General features: G+C 40.7%; 1 protein-coding gene across 1 annotated transcript; it reads right to left on the bottom strand.

The window, feature by feature from the left end:
- Positions 1–2,235: 2,235 nt before the first annotated feature.
- On the bottom strand, positions 2,236–13,715 carry dis3l2 (DIS3 like 3'-5' exoribonuclease 2). The gene is made up of 21 exons (XM_004567212.4): positions 13,585–13,715; positions 12,307–13,045; positions 12,088–12,218; positions 11,818–11,871; positions 11,612–11,713; positions 11,038–11,200; positions 10,285–10,349; positions 9,673–9,902; positions 9,417–9,590; positions 9,210–9,289; positions 8,168–8,280; positions 7,943–8,050; positions 7,611–7,844; positions 7,344–7,423; positions 6,977–7,160; positions 6,793–6,879; positions 6,537–6,684; positions 6,068–6,198; positions 4,574–4,678; positions 4,182–4,286; positions 2,236–3,983 (listed from the first exon to the last, which is right to left on the bottom strand). Exons 2-21 carry the CDS (start codon positions 13,037–13,039, stop codon positions 3,882–3,884), a joined length of 3,129 nt encoding a protein of 1,042 aa, XP_004567269.2. The 5' UTR covers positions 13,040–13,045; positions 13,585–13,715; the 3' UTR covers positions 2,236–3,881.
- Between the last annotated feature and the right edge of the window lie 5,174 nt (positions 13,716–18,889).

Here is an 18,889-nt window from a genome sequence, read left to right as displayed (position 1 = left end):
ATCAGCATTCTTGTTATCAATTAAGCCCTATTGTACGCAACAGGGTGTGGGGAGTCCACCATTGTGGCTGTGCTGGGTCTTCAAGAGGCTAATCTTTCCTGACAGTCAGAAGTTGTTCCTTAAATCATCAGGAAATCGCTATTAAAGTTTCATGGGTTTAAAGTCATGACAGTATACTTGGCTGATTGCTCACAGGCGTCAGCCCGCTCAGCTCTGATAAGGAATTCCCTGCTAACCAGTCACAGTTAAGAATGGAAAGCCTTGTAAAAGCTTCATCACGACAGTGCTGCATGGCTCTGGGTAACCTCCCACAGATGGGCAGTGCAGCAATGCTTATGTAATTTAATGGGGTGTGGTTTAATTGTCTTCAAACCTGGCTGCTTATGACGTCAGAAAGAAAGGTGAACTTCTGGTCTCTAGTCATCAGCCTGATCTTTGACTATTTTCCTAATGACACGATGGAACTGACGCACTGAGACGATCATATCAGGAAGGTTTCATTTTAAATGAAAATCTGTTCCTCATACATATAAAATAAAGGTGGGGTTTTTAACTATAAAATGCCTTGAGTCTAGGTTTTTATTGCTGCTGTGGTTCGGTATTTGCACTGGTTTGTGGTGACTTTGACTTTGTTTGCAGACTATTTGCATTTACTGCAATGACATTATGGTCCTGAGGCTATGGGGCAAAAGGTAGAGGTGCTGTAGGTCAAAGATGGCAGTGTGCATGTGTGAAAAAGAGCCCAGCAACAATATCAAGAGAAATAGATTTTTCAGACCTATTTAAGCCTGATATTTGTTTTTCTTTCTGTCCTCGTGGTGACGAGTTAGGAAGGTGTTTAACCTTTACATACTGTTCATACTTCATGCTTTCACAGTATTGGCCAAGAACTCCTTCACAGACACTCCCTCAGTGCTGACCCGTAAATCTGACCTACAGATTTCTTAGAATGTATAAATAGTCTGACATAAATGAATGGATGATTAATTTAAGTTTCAGAGAGAATACAGGGTGGATTTTCTAGGATTTATAACACTCATTTTTCTGTGAATAACATCCATTTTCACACAATTTCATGCCCCGTTTAAAACATAAAAACATACAAGAAAGGATTTAAAATAAATTCTATTAAAAGGAAAAAGTGTTGGGATTTAATAGACACCCATGTATAACCCTCTCATTAGCCGCTGTCTTCATTGTTAAATGATAGAAAGCCCACATTTATTATCAACATTACCAGCTAGTCTACAAACTACTAGCACTTTCCAAGCAGTAGTGAGGAAACCTTGTGTGTCAAAACAACTCAAATGTGATCCAAACAGGACACAAAGGTTAACGTGGAACGATCATAAAGATTTCAGACTATATTTACATAGAAGCGGATTCCACTAAAGCGGCTTTGCATGATCTAGAATTCAAAATAATCCTTGACTTTTTATTGGGCCCTCTCAGGTCATTCTCTCTCTCATGTTTGGTCTCCGCCCCCTTCCTTCAAGCCAAGTTTCTTCTGAGTAAAATAAAAGTAAATCATATAGATGTCATCCTGCCATACCTGCCTAGATCCCCTTCAAGTTATTCACAGATCCCGCACTGTCCCGCTGTCACCCTTTGTCACATTTAGTGTTTTTATATTTTTTATTTATTATTACTCTAATTATCATCACTAATACAGGATTTTTCTCTCGGAAACTCACTCCGATAGTCAAGCTTTCATTTTCTTTCCAGTGTTTCAGGGAAATATGCAAATTTGAACAAATGTTACACTTACCACGAGCATGTTGTCTATTTTACCTCATGGAACACATTTAAACGTTAAAACAAACAAACAAAAAAGCCCACAACCCCCCTCAGTTTCATAAAGGCCATATTCAACCCAAGGAAAGGGTGCGGGCTATACACTATCAGTAGTTTATGAAGGCAGGGTAATCAATTGTTGCATGGTGGTGAACTACAGTGGACAAAATCTTATCTTTGAGCTGTTGCAGTACGTTTATCACAAATTAAGACACTCCTTGGCAATGAAAAAAAAAAAAAAAATTTCTGTGTCGTTTGCTGTATAAACTAAACAGAAGCAGGCAGTGCCTGTGTGCTAATGGTGATATATTAATGGACCCTAAAACAGCAGCTGATTAATGTCTGACTAGAAGTTCCTTTCCTTAGTTACAACCATTAATTTAAATTAAAAAAAAAAAAAAGCAGGCATGATAAAAGTAATTTACAGACAACAAAACACAGTTTAGATTTCATGTCTGTATTTTCCTAAACACAATCAAATATATTGCACTGGAGGAAGTACAGAGCATATCATCACTGCACAGTGAATACTGACCAGACGTTACATGTGACAATATAACCAGAGACCCAAATAAACTGGATTTTAATGTTTGCCTCATTTAAATGTGACAAGAAACTTTGTCAGACATCTTACTTCTTCAACACAGTGGCTTGTACTGGCTTTGTACCCATGGATTTAAAATTAAAGTACTGTCTGTACATGTAAAACTAAACACTTCTATTTAAAAAGACAGCTGTTAGATCTGTCAAAAAAAAAAAAAAAAAAAAAAAAAAAAATGGATTTGACAGACGAGAAAGTGTGCAGATACAGCAGCTAATCACACAGTTCAATCAAAATCAGGTGTGAGAACTAAATTGAGGCACAAGGACTGAGTCAAAGAAAAAGTGGGGCCACACTCCATTTAAAAATGTGCAGTTGCTCCAGAGTTCAGAGCGGATAAAAGGAAGGCTGACATTCTTAAATATCAATGAGGTACATTAATCATTTGTGCTGACCAAATCAAATGTCAGCATAAAAACACAACCACACATGAGCAAACATATAATTCATTAAGACCTCGAGGCAGTCAACATCTTTAGCAGCAATTCACACGTGGGTCATCCCTGTGTTTTGCAGTAAAAACAAAGAGTTGGTAAGCTTTGGCCTGACTAAAGAAAAGCTTAGTCTAATCATATCGCTCCAGTCCAAAAACAACAAGAACTTTCTTTGGATTGGAGCAATACGTTTGCTCCTATTTCACAAAGTAGAGCAAAGAAAAGTCCTGTGAGCTTTACTTAATGACTGAGACATTACACAACATCAGAAGAATCCAAAGAAAACTTCTCAGCTTTTCTTTTTTTTGTTGTTACATGTGAATATTAGTGTACATGTTCTGATAATATGAATTAATCAAGGTGTCACACCTTGCTATCACAGCTGCATTTGACCTGTGAAGCTTCACTGTGGCAACAAGTTAAAACAACCAGAGCAGGTCACAAGTCACTGGTGTGGTAAATCTAATGCCTAGCAAAACACAAACCATCGTTTCTTCTCAAACATCAGGAAGCCGCTCATCAACATTCAAATAAAAATGGTTAAAAATCAGATTTCTCATATTAGAATGTGTATAGCAGTTATAGTCACACCAAACCATCAACAGCAAAATAGAACTCACTGCTGCCTTGATTCTTTCAGCGTCAGACCTGAGTCAGAGCTCAATTTGGAATCTTAAATTGCAAAAAATAATATTGAATTAATTCAGATTTAAAGCCACGTAGTATGTCTACCATAGATTTTGAACTTCTTCCATTGATTCCACAAAGGAACGGAGCCACAGGACAGCTGTAAGCAAAGTCCCGTATGACAACAGGTTAAAAATATTACATCCTATAACATAGACCACATGCATACATTCAAGGTATTTGCATTAAGTTTGCAAAAGTATGGGGGGAAAAAAAAAAAAAAAAAACACAACTGGAGAAGATTGAAATTAAAATCGGACTCAGATCTGACTGAATTATTGCTTCCACGTTACACTCTATAAAATGTTATTCCTAGCAACCAACAGAAGAAAATGTTCCTGACTTCCATTCAAGTGTTTGTACGTTTATGATGCGCTGTCTTCGGGTCTCTTGAGCACTGCGCTGTATTTCAGAGGCGCATCATCCGACTTGAGCTGCACCTCCACTAAAGTGAAGACGGAAATGACCTGAACAGACAAGAAATTCTGATTTATTCATTCCACTCCGTCAACTGGCTTCAAAGACATTTTGTAATCATGCAAACCAAAATTTGTTACACTACTCTACTAGTCTACAAAAACAAATAAATGTGGGGTGCTTAACAGTGCTTTGGCATTTATTCTCCTGAGTACACAAAGTCACAGGCTCATGTTTGTGGCTCTCACCTGCTCTACAGGCGGATCCTCCGGGGACTCTGCAGTCCACAGCAGTGTCAGCTCGGATTTCTTCCCCACCTTACGATGGCGGAATGCGTCCAAGCCAGTGATAGACTAAAGTTGGAAACAAACAGTTCTCAGCTGTTTCTAATAAAGTAATAAAGTGACAGTTCTGTTTTGCTCTGTCTCTCATACGACAGTCTCATTTCTTTCTCCCGAGTGAGATATGAGTGTTGAGCAAAGGCATGGTAAGAACTGCAAAGAACTGAAAGTTATATACAGTCAAAAGCATAATCTCTTAATTACTAAAAAGTAAAAAATTAAGACTTGGGAATAAATTGGTATCTTTGATGAAAAACAAAAAACAAAATCACATTGTAAAACCCATTGTTGGAGCTGACCTTGCAATAGATGCGTTTCTGAACTCCATATCGGAGCACCAGCACATCAAAGGACTGATCCAGCACCCCCATCACCATGGCCTCAGAGTCCAGTGGGCCAGACTCCTGCAAAAACATGTGTGGTGGATGCAAATACAAAGAATCTTTAGCCTAAGAAACTAGCCTTAAGAAAATAAGTCTCAACTCGTTTCACATTTTAGGAATCTAGCTGAAGACAGGTAATTAAAAAAAAAAACAAAAAACAAAACCCAAACATTTGGAAATAAACACTGGTTTGGGTTATGGTTTACTACTTTTTTTTCCTGTTAAGATGTTAAAAATCTACAACACTTCTTGCCTCCACCAGGACAGATATATAAAGATATGTAATGAACTCTGCTCTAAATCTGCTCCTGTGTTGTGATGTTCTTATCTTTGACCTTTTGAATTTGAGCAGTAATGGTGAATGGGCTGGTTTCTAGCCTTCATACATCATGCCTCATTTATACAAGCACTTGTTTTCTATTCTGAGTGCTTGCCAATATTCACACACCTTCACTTTCCAATAAACACACTGGGAACAACTCAGAATTCAGCATCTTGTCCAAGGAACCAAACCACCAACCCAGCTCTACTTCCTGAGCCAAGCAAGCCCCTTTATCATTTCATTTTGCTGTGGTCCCTCGTTTATCGAGGGAGTTGCGTTCTAAAAATAACCTGCGATAGGTGAAATCTGCGAAGTAGCCAGCTTTAGTTTTTACAGTTATTAGAGATGTTTTAAGGCTGTAAAACCCCCCACGACACACTTTACACACTTTTCTTAGACAGGCATAAACATTTTCACACGTTTCTTTTTTAAAACACTCTCGTAGTTCAAACCTTCGTATAAAAATAAGTCCAGTATTATAGAATGAAACCAAAGATCAAACCCTGTTTTCAGGTCCAGAACATGGGAATAGAGCAGCTGCGAGAGAATTCAACATTAATGAATCAATGGTACCGAAGTGGAGGAAGCAAGAAGAATGAGTTGAGTAAAGTTTGACTTATCTGACTGTTTTATTTCACTTAATGCGTCTTATAATCTTAAAAAAATACAGTAATTTCTACCTTCCTTTAGCATATCCAGAAGTTCAACTTTTTGTGCGATGGTTAGCATCTTCCTCTGCCTTTGACGGCGCATAACATTTTATCTACATTGTTGTGTTTGTCGGGGAGAAAACTTACAAACATACAGTACAGCACTTCAGAGTCACACTGCTAGCGATCGAAGATTTATGTAAATTTGACAAGCTGATAGCATAGCAAGCATGCAAAATTGCACACCAAAAAAAAAAAAAAATCTGAAAAACAGCGAGGCCGCGAAAGGTGAACCCCATTATAGCGAGGGACCGTTGTATACTGTTGAACACTTTTGTGAATTTCTTTTTTCATAACTGATGTTTACGCCTATAATCTTGATACTGTGTTTATTAGAGTTGGAAAAAACACCAATAGAGTTGTGATCTGGTTACTCACCTTCACAAAGACTCCAAAGAAGAGCTCTGAGCTGAGCTCCTGGACTTTCTTGGACAAAGCCTTCTTGTCGTTACAGTGTGACGCTTGTTTCTCTACCTCCGCTGTTGACAGGCTGATTCGAGGCCCACATTCTGTATACAAATATTCAGCGGAGACATGAGTATCAGAATTAATGGACACAAATTTAAGTGACACTGATTTTCTCGCTCAGTGCAATTACATGCTCGTGTGTATAGAGATATACATGCTTTGTTACAGCACTTTAATCAATGAAAGGTGTTTAAATGTGCTTTATAAATACATTTTACTTATTTAGTAAAAAAACCAAAAGGAAAGAACAAACAATACATTGACTGAGAGCGATGTTTGAGGCTCTTTTGTGCCTTTCTCCTCACTGTCAACCAGAAATGTCACACAATAGAAATTCTGTCATTTGTCTGAAAGAGCCTTTTGTGGAAAAGAGACAGACTTAGTGAAGAAGCCAGCAGCCGGTGCACGATGATGTCAGCATAGCGCCTGATGGGTGATGTGAAGTGTGTGTAGAGAGGAACGTTGAGGGCGTAGTGCTTAAAATTCTGCTCCTCCTTCACGACTCCTGTACAAAAGTACAACGCCATCTGGGATAGACAAATGAACCAGGTTAAAGATAAACACTACAAAACTAATACAAACAGGGTTTTTTTTTACTGCTCTAAATCATACTAGTACTAACTATGAGTACTAACTTGCATTGGTCTGGAGCACATGTGGGTGAGGACTTCTTTTCTGGCACTTGTGTACTCGTCATCACCAAAAGCAGTATTGAGACTCTTCTGCATGTTAAACAAGAAGAAAGAAGGTTTTCAATTTACTCCAACCGAACTTCAAACCCTGAATGCAATTGGATACCAATGCATTATGAGTACTGACGTGTAATAATCCGGCAGAAGTCAGGTCGATTTTGATTCCCAGCTGGTCACACAACTCTTGCAGCTCATCCATCATCTTGGCTTTGGGTGGAGGGTGGCGCCTGAGCAAGGCCAACTCGGGGAATTTGCGGTAAATGTGGTTGGCTGTGGCAATGTTAGCAAGCAGCATGAACTCCTCCACCAACCTGGAGAACAGGTTTTATTAATGAGAGATTAACAGTCAAAGGAGGAGAAAAGACTGTGATAGGACTGAGATTTTAAAACAGCACAGAGACAAAAAAACAAAACCCCAACAAAACCCATCTGTCATTAAATTTACTGACAGATTATTCAGGCACTGATTAAAAAGAAAAGTCCTTTTTACTCACTTGTTACTGTCTCTGTATTGGTAAATATAACAACCTTGAGGCATCATTGTCTCTTTGTCCAGAGTGAAAGAAAGCTTCAGCTGAAACCATTAAACATAAAATACACTTCAGTACAAGAAACTGCAGTAATTTAAGATTGAAGCCAGTTCCTTTGGTCCAGAATAAAACATTGTATATACACAAACATATTTTCCAAACATCCACTAAGCGTAACAGTAAGGACAACAGTATTTCCTCTCATAATCCAAAGAACAAACCAACACTAACCTGATCGAGTCTGAGCGCTCCTCCTAAGAAACGTTGCGCTCTGAGGTTCTTGGCAATAGTGTGAAGGTTGAGCACTGCTTGGTGGACCTCATCAATAGGGTGCATGGGGTCCACGGGTGGCAGCTCCTCAGCAGAGAACATCTTCTCAGGGGCCTCGATCATGCTCTGAGCATGGTCGTAACTCAGCTTCACACAAGAGCGGATGATTGAGCGGCCAAACCACTCATTCAAAATCTGACAAGTAAGGCGGAAACAAACAGATGGGCCAATGGAAAAAAAACATAACAAAAAAAACAACACAACATCAGATGCATTTATATCAGTTTATATACCTTTCCCTCGGGTGTGAGCGTCCAAATAACGGAGAAAGTGAGTCGGTCGACGAGAGGGTTCAAGCTGCACAACTCCTCACACAGCAACCGAGGCAACATGGGGATCACCTGGAGAGTGACGAGACAGACACTGAGGGCTGAGAACTTAAAAAAGTTACAGTTTAAATGAACCCCTGACAACTGAGAATTAATGACACGGGGAAAAAAGCCTCAGGGAGTACTTACCTTCTGAACCAGGTAGACACTAGTTGCTCTCTGGCTGGCAATGACATCCAAAGAGTTTCCTTCCTCCACAAAATAACTCACATCAGCAATGTGAACTCCCACCTCAAAGTTGCCTGCCACAGACAGAAAAATTAGGACAACAGACTGTATAATAGAAGGTGCACATAGTTATTGTACGGTTTCAATTCAATGTATTATTACAATGCTTGTTCACAAAAGAACACCTATGTCAAGTTGTACTATACTGTAAAAATAAAGATCTTACAATATCAAAGAGATTTCCAATGAGCAAGCACTTGACAGTTGGAAAAACTCCCTTCTAACAGGAGAAGACCTCCTAAAGTACCAGGCTCAGGGTGTGTAAGTCATCTGCTATAGCTGGTTGGAGGTGAGAAGGAAGGTCACAGAAATACACAGTCCCATTGTATACCAGTGACAAACTTCAGTCAGAAGTTTGGCCCACCATAAAACCTTGCTTTATCCACCTTCTTTATTTAAATGGGGACCATATTTACTAAAATAATAGTTTCTATTAAAGTTATTTTTTTAATTATTTATTTAAAAAAAAATAAAAATAATCTGGTTGGAAGCAAAGGAACCGCCGCCTAGTGGCCATTAGCAAGAATGCAGGTTTAAGGCATTTCTGGATTGGCTTCCCTTTTCAGAGGCAGAAGCTACATCCATCTTTTATGTACAGGTTATGAATAGAATAGGATACTTATGACCAATGATAATCACTGACCATCGTTTTTTTTCTTATTTAGCGCTTTTCTACTTAGAGGACTCAAAGCGATTTATACAACTTGCCTCATTCACACAAGCACTTTTTTCTATGGTTTTCCTATGAAAGTGCTTTCTATTTAACATTCATACTCCAATGAATGCATCACAGAGCAACTGTTTTAGTATCTTGCCCAAAGATATTTGGCATGCAGACTGGAGCAGCCACCAACCTTCCAATTAGTAGATGACCTGCTCTACCTTCTGAGCTATATCCACCCCTGTCAGACATCATCACTCTCACTGAGCATTAGCAATTTACCATCTGGCAGCTGTTTACAGGACAGGGCATCATCCAGATCTCTGGCAGTTGCTGGGTCAATTGTGAAGATGCACTCATTCCTAAACATCACAAACATTGAATTATGAAATAATCAGCAAAAGGCTGACAGAAAAACAGATGCAGATGCATAAAATACAGAAAGAAAAAAAGAAAAAAGACAAATGTATTTGGGCTTCAAAGTCTTACCTCAGGTCTCTTCTCTTTCTCATCTCTTCAGGTGGGATGGTCCAGGGCAGATTCTTGGGAAGACAGTCCAACACCTCGTCTGAGAACTCAGAAAAATCAACCTCATACTCTATCAAGATGCCTTCCGTCTCCGGCTCAATTTCTCCAGCCTGTCCCAGTGACTTGGCTAGTCGACTGTAGGAAAAGATTTAGTGTGTCAGCAGAGTTCTCAAACCAGAGTTAACAGTTCCCCGGGTTATTCGACTATAGCACTTACCCCTCTGCAAAATTGCTGTCCGCTGCCCAGTCTGTGATCCGACAGATGAACAAGGTGTTCTTGTAGTCACCCGGACGGGAACTAAAATCTTCAGGGCAATCAGCAAGGGGAACATTAATCCGTGGCACCCGGTGGTCCACAGGGGAGAACAAGGCAAAGGGCTTGTCTGGCAAGTGCTTCAGGAAGCCAGTGGCAGCTCTTGAGTGTTTCTTTTCAACAATGTAAACCACCTAGTAGAAAGATTGCAAGGGAAGCGATCGCTTTGAAAGCGGTCCTTTACTTGAGAAGTGACAAATCACTGCTAAAGGAAAACTAGAACTTATGGCCCATTTAGAATATTGTTACTGCAGTAACTTAGCATAGGATTGGAGTAGCTTTAGAAAAGATTTACACGAGTTAGGCAAATGATACAATTCTGGTGGAAACTTGTAACTCATACAACGTAGTCCTGTAGAGCCCTGTAATTGCTTTATCTCAAGCAGGAGGGAAAAAAAAAAAAAAAAAAAAACTGCATTAAGATGATTTTTTTCCCCTTTTAAATGTTTTGTTTGTGAAAAGGAAGAGAAATTGTTAGTTTAAAAATTCAATGCAACAGATGTGATGGAAACTCACTTTAGCTGTCTTTTGGAGTATCTCCCCATTGGAACGTGGTGTTGATGGTTCTCCCAGACGTTCTCCTAATTCCATCACATCAAGAGAAATATTAACAGGTATTAGTTGTACTTTACAGACTTTTGTTGTTATACACAAACTCAATTTAGACCAATAAATAATGGTCTAACTTGGGTTTCACGTCGAGGTCTCGTTTTTCTGCTTTTTGAATGCTACGCTCCATTTGATCCTGCCTTTGAAGTAATAAATAATCTTACTAATGTCATGTAGGGTAAGCGTTGGTGTGTTGTAGAAGTTATGTGCAACCACTCCATGCATGAATGCAAATACAGACAAATGAGAAGGGTTGGTTCATGAATGCAACAAGCTGCTGGAAATCTACTGATATGTTAGCAATTATGTCAACATGAAAGCATGGCTCCATCCTTCCCTCACTTCAGGCTACTGGTGGTGGTGGTGGTGTAACGGCAGGGGGAGCATTTTTTCGGCGCTTTTTTGGAGACTGTAGTGAAACCCGAGCATGTTTTAATTGCCTCAGCCTACATGAGTATTGTTGGTGACCGTGTCCATCTCTTTATAACCTCAGTTTATCCATCTTCTATGTAATGAAGCTCAAATTGAGTCGAACCTGGTATAAATAAGGTGGAACTTATGACGTGTACAGTTGAATTGCTTTGCAACAGAATAAGTGCAATGTGTGATACAGCAGCTATTAATTATAATTATTTGCAGTGACCAGTGTATTTATACTACCTGATATATTCTGATATTTGTTGTTTTGTTCATCCCGGTCGCTGCACTGCTCTTCCACACTAACAGCAGAACTGGGAGTGCTCTTTGTCTTCTTTGCAGCTGTTTGCACAGTGGGTGTGTCTGACTCGCTGACACCCTCACAGTCAGTATCTGACCTCACAACCTTCCAAAAAACAAACAAAAAAACCCTCAAACAAACAGACAAACCCGCCCCCCAAAACCCCCCCAACCCATAAATAAAAACATGCAAAATAAAAAAATATTAAAACTTAGTACAAGTGTGTATAAAACAAAGTCTGTTATTGGATACCTTTAAAAACTGAGTTAATGCAAACATATAACGTATAAAGACAGTACATATTCAGACCCCGCCCACACCAGTAGAACAACAATTCAATACTTGACTTCATTTTGTTCAAAGATGCTTCTCTCTCAATTATGTCTGCCACCAAAAAACTTTCGCTGAAAAGCATCAACAAAAGTTTTTATGTACCTCCTAAAATCTGAGTGTTTCATAAGAAAAAAAAAACTTGAATTCTGCACATATACGTCACCAGAAATATTATTCGTTTACCTTCCACTGCTCCCGAGGCAGTACTTGCACAACTACTATGTCTCCATTCAGTGCTCGGTTGCGAGCAACAATTCCATCTAAGAATATATCCCGTGTATCATCCTGTGAACAGAAAAAGAAATATTTTGAATTAAACAAGGTCACTGAGGCAGCAAAACATGATGTGTCAAATTCATTCTGTTTGATGGGAGGCCACGCCAACTTACAGGAGACGGAATGAAAGCTTCATTGTACTTCTTGGGGTTTATTCTGAGCTGACCCTAAAGACAAAGAAAAAAATAACCAAACCATTTTTTTTCAGATAACCACTGCTTCAACAATGTCATTTCTGCACTGAGCGTTTGATTTAGGAACCTGATCAAAATGCATTTATAAAATTGAAAATAAAATGATGAAACTTCTGTCTGTATCACTTGACTATTACCGAGTAAGATCATCAATACTGAAAGAAATTAACTTCCAACTCATGCTTATACCTGAATAAGTTCTCCTCTTTTAAGACCATGGGAAACCTCCTCAGAGGTCATGTAAGCATCAAACACTTGCTTCTTTGATCCTCTGCCTCCTTTGTTCTTACCCTTGTCAGCAGGAGAATTGGCATTTGAAGCTGAAAAACAAACAGTTCTGTAATTAAAGCCACTATTAATTTAAATGATCATAAAGTACAATCCCTACAATGGTAAGCCACAACTCACCTCTGGGCTGCTTTATGTTTTTATCACGACCATGAGGAGGCTTGGGACTTAACATCTGAACATCAACTCCACACTTTGATGTTCCTTCTCTAATCTTCTCATCTTCTGGGTGCTTTGGCAGATTTTTTTTCTTTGACTTCTTAGGAGACTGAAGACGTCCACCAGGCTGATCGGCCTCTTTTGAGACGACATCTCTGTTCGAATCCTTGTTTTTTCGCTGTTGCTTCTGGTGTTTCTTTGCATCATTTGGTTTTAAAGAACCCAGCTCCTCCCCAGACTCAACGTCTCCGTCGTGGCTTGTGGCGGTATCTCTTCTCTGCCCCCTCCGCTGCCCATCAAACACACCTTGCCTCCTCTCGCAGTCTTGCTGAACATTGCGAGTGTTTAGTTTCTCCATGTACAAAGACAATGAACTCTCTCCTCCTTTACTTTTCACAGAGGAAGGGGAGAAGTCACTTGAGTCAGAGAAATCATTAAACACTTGGTCCCTTTGTCGTGCTGGTATGCTGACCCTGTCACTTTGGGCTTTGAGCTGTGGGCTTGGCCCGTTGTCTTCTCTCTGAGAGGACGAATCCTTTGCATATTGTTCTAGATACAAACTGAACTTGCTGCTGCGGTGCTGACTAAGAAGCCTGGCATAGGCATCTTTCTGAGGAGGCCTGCTTGACTGATTCTGGCTGTGCTTTGGCTCTCGATTCACGTTAGCCTTCTTAGCCTTCCGAGGGGAATCCATCAGTCCCTGTAAATAAAGAAAAGTACACACTGAAGCCAACACACACGCTCACAACGCAGCTTTTATTAGAGAACAACCATCGGTATAATTCAAAGTGTGACTAAAAGAGGAGGTTGTTATACAACGACAGACTCCCCAACTCGGTAGTTGTTTTGGAGTCCATATATAATGAATTAACTTTATACAGTTACTTTATCGTTAATATTAATACGCTATAAACAGTGTTACAAACAGAGACACGGCTGGAAATTAAACAAATAATGTTAGTTAACCATAATAAGCTAGAAACATCTGTATTCTGCCACTGTCTTCGGTATTTACGTGTTGATAATCTCTGCCCTAAGCAAACCTAAACAAGCCCATAACAGTTGACTCACGCTAGCTAACAGTTGTTGACGCCGCCTGGTTAGCATCAGCTAGCTCGCGACTTCCAACGGCAGGTGTCGGTTTAAGCGCTTTTTAGTGGGACCGACCGCGACAGTTATCACGACAAACGAGTGGGACATGGACATAAAGAGTGTCAAACTGGAAATCTTAAACATTACCTCTTTCACCACGACGAAATCAATGTAACGTCTCCCAAAGCAAAAGGCTAATTGATACGTTCACGTCCGCGCTCGTTATCAATGGTTATTCTCACGCTGCCTTTGAGGGCTGTCGGAAATTTTGCTATTTGGGTCATTGTTAGCGAGTCTACGGGGGAATTTACAACAGCAAAAAAAAGAAAGAAAAAAGAAAAAAATTGTGGTAGCAATATAACCTTCAGGGGAAAGCTTTTTTAAAGCGTTGTTTTTGGGCAGAGTAGGTAAACTGTTACATTATTTGTTTATTAGTTCATTTTAAAGCAGTGATCAATGATTGTATGTAGGCACCTCAGTTTATGTCCCCTGAAATGAATGCTAATTCAGACAGGCAACAGACAAGTTCAATAAAATGGCTGCCAAGTACTGAGACTTAGTTATAAGAGTCTGCTGCAAATGGAATGATACTGAGGAAAAGGTGTGTACAAAATGTCCCATTTTTGTGCTAAGTAATAAGCTCAGCATATGTAGAAGTAATCCCCATGAGTCAAAGGTACAGTCCAAAAATAAAAACTTGTAACTTTAGGCCCAGTTTTATTTTTTAATTTGTCTTTTGGATTGGTGGAGTAAGTCAGGCCTGGAGCTGAATGTGAAAAAGACCGGGCAGATGGTCTGGACCTTTTCTAACACATAGGGGGAACTGGCTGAGGTGGTCATTTAGATTCACGAGGGAACCTGCTGGTAGATGAGTACGAGTATTAGGGCTCAGCCTTTGGTAAATAACTGAAATTCAACAGCAAAGCAGTCAGCAGTGGCTGAATCTCCTGGGAAAGCTCAATTATTTTTAACAAATCACCCTCGCTATATTCTGCTCCTCCTTCATAGAGAGCATTAGAAGGTTCTCCTTTATGTGTTGGTTGCACTCCCATCAGTCTTTATTACATGCATCAGTTGTAGAACACTGTCAAGGCCTGCTCTAAAACCACTGGACTCTCCAGTCAGTGTGAGCAGCAGATTATATGGCAGACCCCTCATGTACCCTGTGGCCTGTATTTAAGTGGCTCCCTTATGGGTGCTGTCTTCACTACTCACGCTGTAGGAGGGCAACCTTTGTTCCTGGGGCTGTCCAGCTCCTTAAGTCTTACTTATTGCTCACCTGCTCCTCATCCTCTTTCTTTACACACACACACTAACACATATATGATTACATATCTGGTACTTTACATGAAAATACATGTGCGTTTTCTTTCTAATTCTTTTTTACTCAATGATCAGAGAGATACATTTGAACTTCAGCCGGTTGTCTTGACCATGTCTGCATGTGTGTCATTCACTGAGCTGCTCTTGTGTGATTGGCTGATTAGATATTTGCAGTCATACGAACAGGCTGAAATGCTAAACAGTTAATTCTGGGAGAAGAAATCTAAGCGGGAGAGTTCAGCTCTCTCAATAGAAAACGTGGATGAAGCTGCACCTCCAGATGGCAGCAAAGACAAAACTTTACTGCCCAACCAAACAGGATCTGTGTGACAGTTGTGTAAACAAGTTAGATTGTGTAATGAAGATGACAAGGAAAAAAACAAAAAGTAAACCAAATTGTCAGGCACGTTTATGTGCATGTGAGTGTGTGTAATTTTACTGGATCACAGATCCAAGTAAGCTAAACTAAAGGCTGGAGAGTCTCTTCTTTCTCCCGACAAACTGATTTTCACACTTGTCTGTTCGCACTCGCTTTGCTTCCATAGTACAAGACAACTTCTGAATGCTTTTTCCGAGTGCACGCACATACAATGTCCCTCAGCACAATTCCTCTAGGAGAGCATGTGGCTGCATCTTTTTGAGAAAACACAAGCTGGTGTGTGTGTGTATGTGTGTGTGTGCAGTTGGATGAGGCTTTCAGACGTCTGTGGGTAACAAGTAAATGAGGCTGTCATTTCTCAGCTTGATTTTTGCAGCACCTATACACGCTTCATCCTCAGTCCTGGATGCAGTTGAATCACTTTGGAGCGATGTGTGAGATCAGAGTATCTCTGACATATTTAAATGACGTTAGCAGAGCAGGGGTTACATCAAAAATGATATTTGTGCACAGCTTGGTTGCTTTTAACCTCACCCATAGCAGGCTTTATTGACAACATCACAATGCACACAATTTCTCACACACGCTTCTGGAAACATCTGGCCTGAAATCTGTGCACTATTGTGTTGATGGTGTGATATGAATTAATTAGGTTTCACCTTCTGCTGCACTGATAGACACAGTCAGGGGGTTTGAACAGGAACTTTAGTGCTGGATTTAATCTGCACAACACATAAAAAATAATACATAATAGTAGTGATAATAACACAACACTGCACCGATATGAGCAAAGGACCTCAGATGCATACACACATGCTCAAGAAGAGAGGCAACGTAATGAGCCTTGAGGAACGAAAGACATGCTGCATTTACCAACATCAACAGTGATGAACTCTTTCTTGTAACCTGCATTATTGTGTGTCTGATAAAAAAAACTGGAAAAACAAACACAGACATTATTTTACATTTTGTAAGACACAGTTTCACTACAAGATCGGGCCATTCATCTGGAACTTTGCACTGATATTTGCAGATGAAAATGGCTTCTTTCTTTCCCCCCCATCAGCATCACTTGAGAAATGGCAGCTTGTACCATGGGAAATTAATACAGTAGCACTTTTGGGCAGCCTTTTTCATCTTTATCAGGGAACCGCAGTTGATTTGGCAGCCAGAGTGGTGGCATTTAACTGTGACTGATTGTACTGAGCTGGAAGGGGATTCTGTACATGTATTATTTTAAGAGTGGACCTCTATTTGCCTAATTTCAATTTTAATGGCCAATTTTTTTTACACAGAGCCACTTGATTTTGGCAGAATTTTCTTTCCGATGGGCAGCAGAGCTCGACCCGCTTCACATAAAACCAAACACTGAAAGCAGTGGGAGTTTGTTTTCTTCTCTACACAAGTTCATCCTCATCACCCTGTGCTTTCACTATACCTCCACATGAGCTGAGGTCTCAAACCGTTTCCAATTTATAGAGTTTGTGACGTTCTCGACAGCTTCTACAGATACATCAGCACAGATGGAGAGATGTGACTGAAGGTGGAGCCTTAAATAGCAGGTGATGCTGGTGTGATAGCTAACTGCATCAGTGAAAGTACATCATTCATGCATACAGATTAGAATTATATGTAAACATGCCAGAGGCAGATCAGAACAGATGACTTGATATCATTTCAGAACAAATCTCAGAAAACTCACTCCTTGTCGATAAACTCCTCTGTGATTCATGGGATAAATCCACACACTGTGTGAGTAACGCCTATCATGTCTTTTCCTTCAGTGCCCTCTCCAGCCTTTCATCACAGGCTTACATTTAAACTCTCCCTTAAAAGGTCACAGCTTCTGCCAAACCCCGGCCAGCACCTTGCAACCTCAGTAGTTTGAGTTCAAATGCAGCTGGCTGCATGGGTGTGGCAGAAAGAAACAGACTCCTGAGTGCAGGAAGAAAAACAAGCAGCAGAGGAAGCACCCCCAATTTTTATTTATTTATTTATTTATTTTGTTCCTGAGCCTTTTATCCTCCTTTGCTCTCTTTTGAGAAAATCTAAAGGAACCTCTGGGAGAACAGAGGAAGCGTGGGTGAGAGCGCACGGCTGGTACAGCAGCCGCTACCGTGTTGCGGTTGTATGGACCCTAAGTTGTAAAGCATGCAGATGAAGCAGCAAATGCCTATCAAATATTTATCAGAGCAGGGGAGCCAGTGCAGCTTGTAAGAGAAGATGAAACAGTGGGGGCAGGAACAGTCACTCTGTACGGTCTCTTTCGCCCAGATTCTCTCTCTGTCTCTCTGTCTCTCGACTTCGCCGTTCATTCGCCATGCCTGCCACAAACACACCTTTTCTTTTTGATTTACACGCACTCTCTTGTGAGCATCACCGGTTATACGTCTGCCCGTGAAGGTCTGTTTTTCACGTTTTCATCTGGCTGATTGGCGGTGAGCGGTGAGGTGGTGGTAAGTTCGTACAGTAGTTGTAGCTGTAGATTGTGTAAAACCAGACAGGCCGCAGTCCACATCACTCGCTGCAGCGGACAGCATGGGGGAGATCTCTGCCTCGTCACCTTCCACTGCCACGGCAACGGCCTGCGAGTCACCCCGGGCGAGGTGTACTCTGCACCACCCATTTACAGTCCCGGGATGACTCCCGATCAGCCCCGTGGACACGTGCGCACGCACTCGTGAACATAAACGTGTCCCCAGATGGACTCATAAAGTGTCTAAACACAGGAAAGTAGCACAAAGAGGAATGCCCACTCTCTTATTTACTCACTGCTGCGTGGGACAAAATATGATGCAGCGATGTATCACACCGGCTTCCTCTTGCAATATGTTATCAGCACTGGTTCCAAATATAAACCCTTGAATTAAAACGTGTGGGAGTTAAATAAGTTGATGAAGGAGAACTCGTAAGGGAGGGACCAAGCCATAGGGGTAAATGATTGCACTGTTACATTATTTATCCGTAATAACAAAAACAGTAACACACAAAAACCGACACAACAATCCAGAGGATAAGCAGATCATCCCAGACTTTACCCTCTGTTTTAACGGGTAGACATGCTAAAGTCTCCTTCAGTTACAAATTGTCTTGCAATGTATCACATGGCAGAATCACTGTGTGGTGGTACCACTGTCATTGTGGGTAATGTACCGTGACAGAATCGTGAGTGAGGCCCGGATTATGCGCGCTTGGACGCGCACAGATGCGCACTCGGGCCTATTATAGTTCTATCAAGTCCCCCTGAAGGATTTGAAATTAGCGCATTAGGCTATACTGTAATGTCTCAGTGCCTCTAAGGCTCGAAAAAAAGTAAAAAATTGGCAGGCATCTGGACATCTGCAGACACACCGTGTCGTTTGCCCTCTCTTCACGAAATTTACGTGACTCGGACCCAAGAAAGCGTGGATCTGCGATTCCCAGCCGCACACACAGTATATTAGAACACACCTGGCTAATATACATGATGCTGCTTGGGTTGATGATTAGAAATGTAACCCTTGAGAAAAAATGTGGCTGTAATGTGTGTGATGTTCTACTTTATACACAGTTTTGGACATTTTGTCTATATATAATTAATCACAGTTTAAACTATATGTGAGCCCCCCTCCCCCGCCCCTCTTTCTCTCACTCACTCACGCAGTCGTTTTTCTTTCTTTTTTTCATTTGCAAAGTAAATCTAGTTGCCAGGTTGCTCCTTCGTCTTCATTACTCAGGGCTCCTCTTCATCACCACAGCCTCCCTCGCTTT

The sequence above is a fragment of the Maylandia zebra genome, linkage group LG18 (assembly GCF_041146795.1).
Source record: "Maylandia zebra isolate NMK-2024a linkage group LG18, Mzebra_GT3a, whole genome shotgun sequence".
Classification (NCBI taxonomy): domain Eukaryota; kingdom Metazoa; phylum Chordata; class Actinopteri; order Cichliformes; family Cichlidae; genus Maylandia; species Maylandia zebra.
This window is presented reverse-complemented; position numbering and strand designations above follow the sequence as displayed.

Coding starts and splice junctions, on each gene's coding strand:
- dis3l2 (XM_004567212.4), bottom strand. CDS start 13,039: ATGGATTCCCCTCGGAAGGCTAAGAAGGCTAACGTGAATCGAGAGCCA. Junction 11,714..11,817: donor AAGCTTTCATTCCGTCTCCT/GTAAGTTGGCGT, acceptor TTCTGTTCACAG/GATGATACACGGGATATATT. Junction 8,281..9,209: donor CTGTAAACAGCTGCCAGATG/GTAAATTGCTAA, acceptor TGTCTGTGGCAG/GCAACTTTGAGGTGGGAGTT.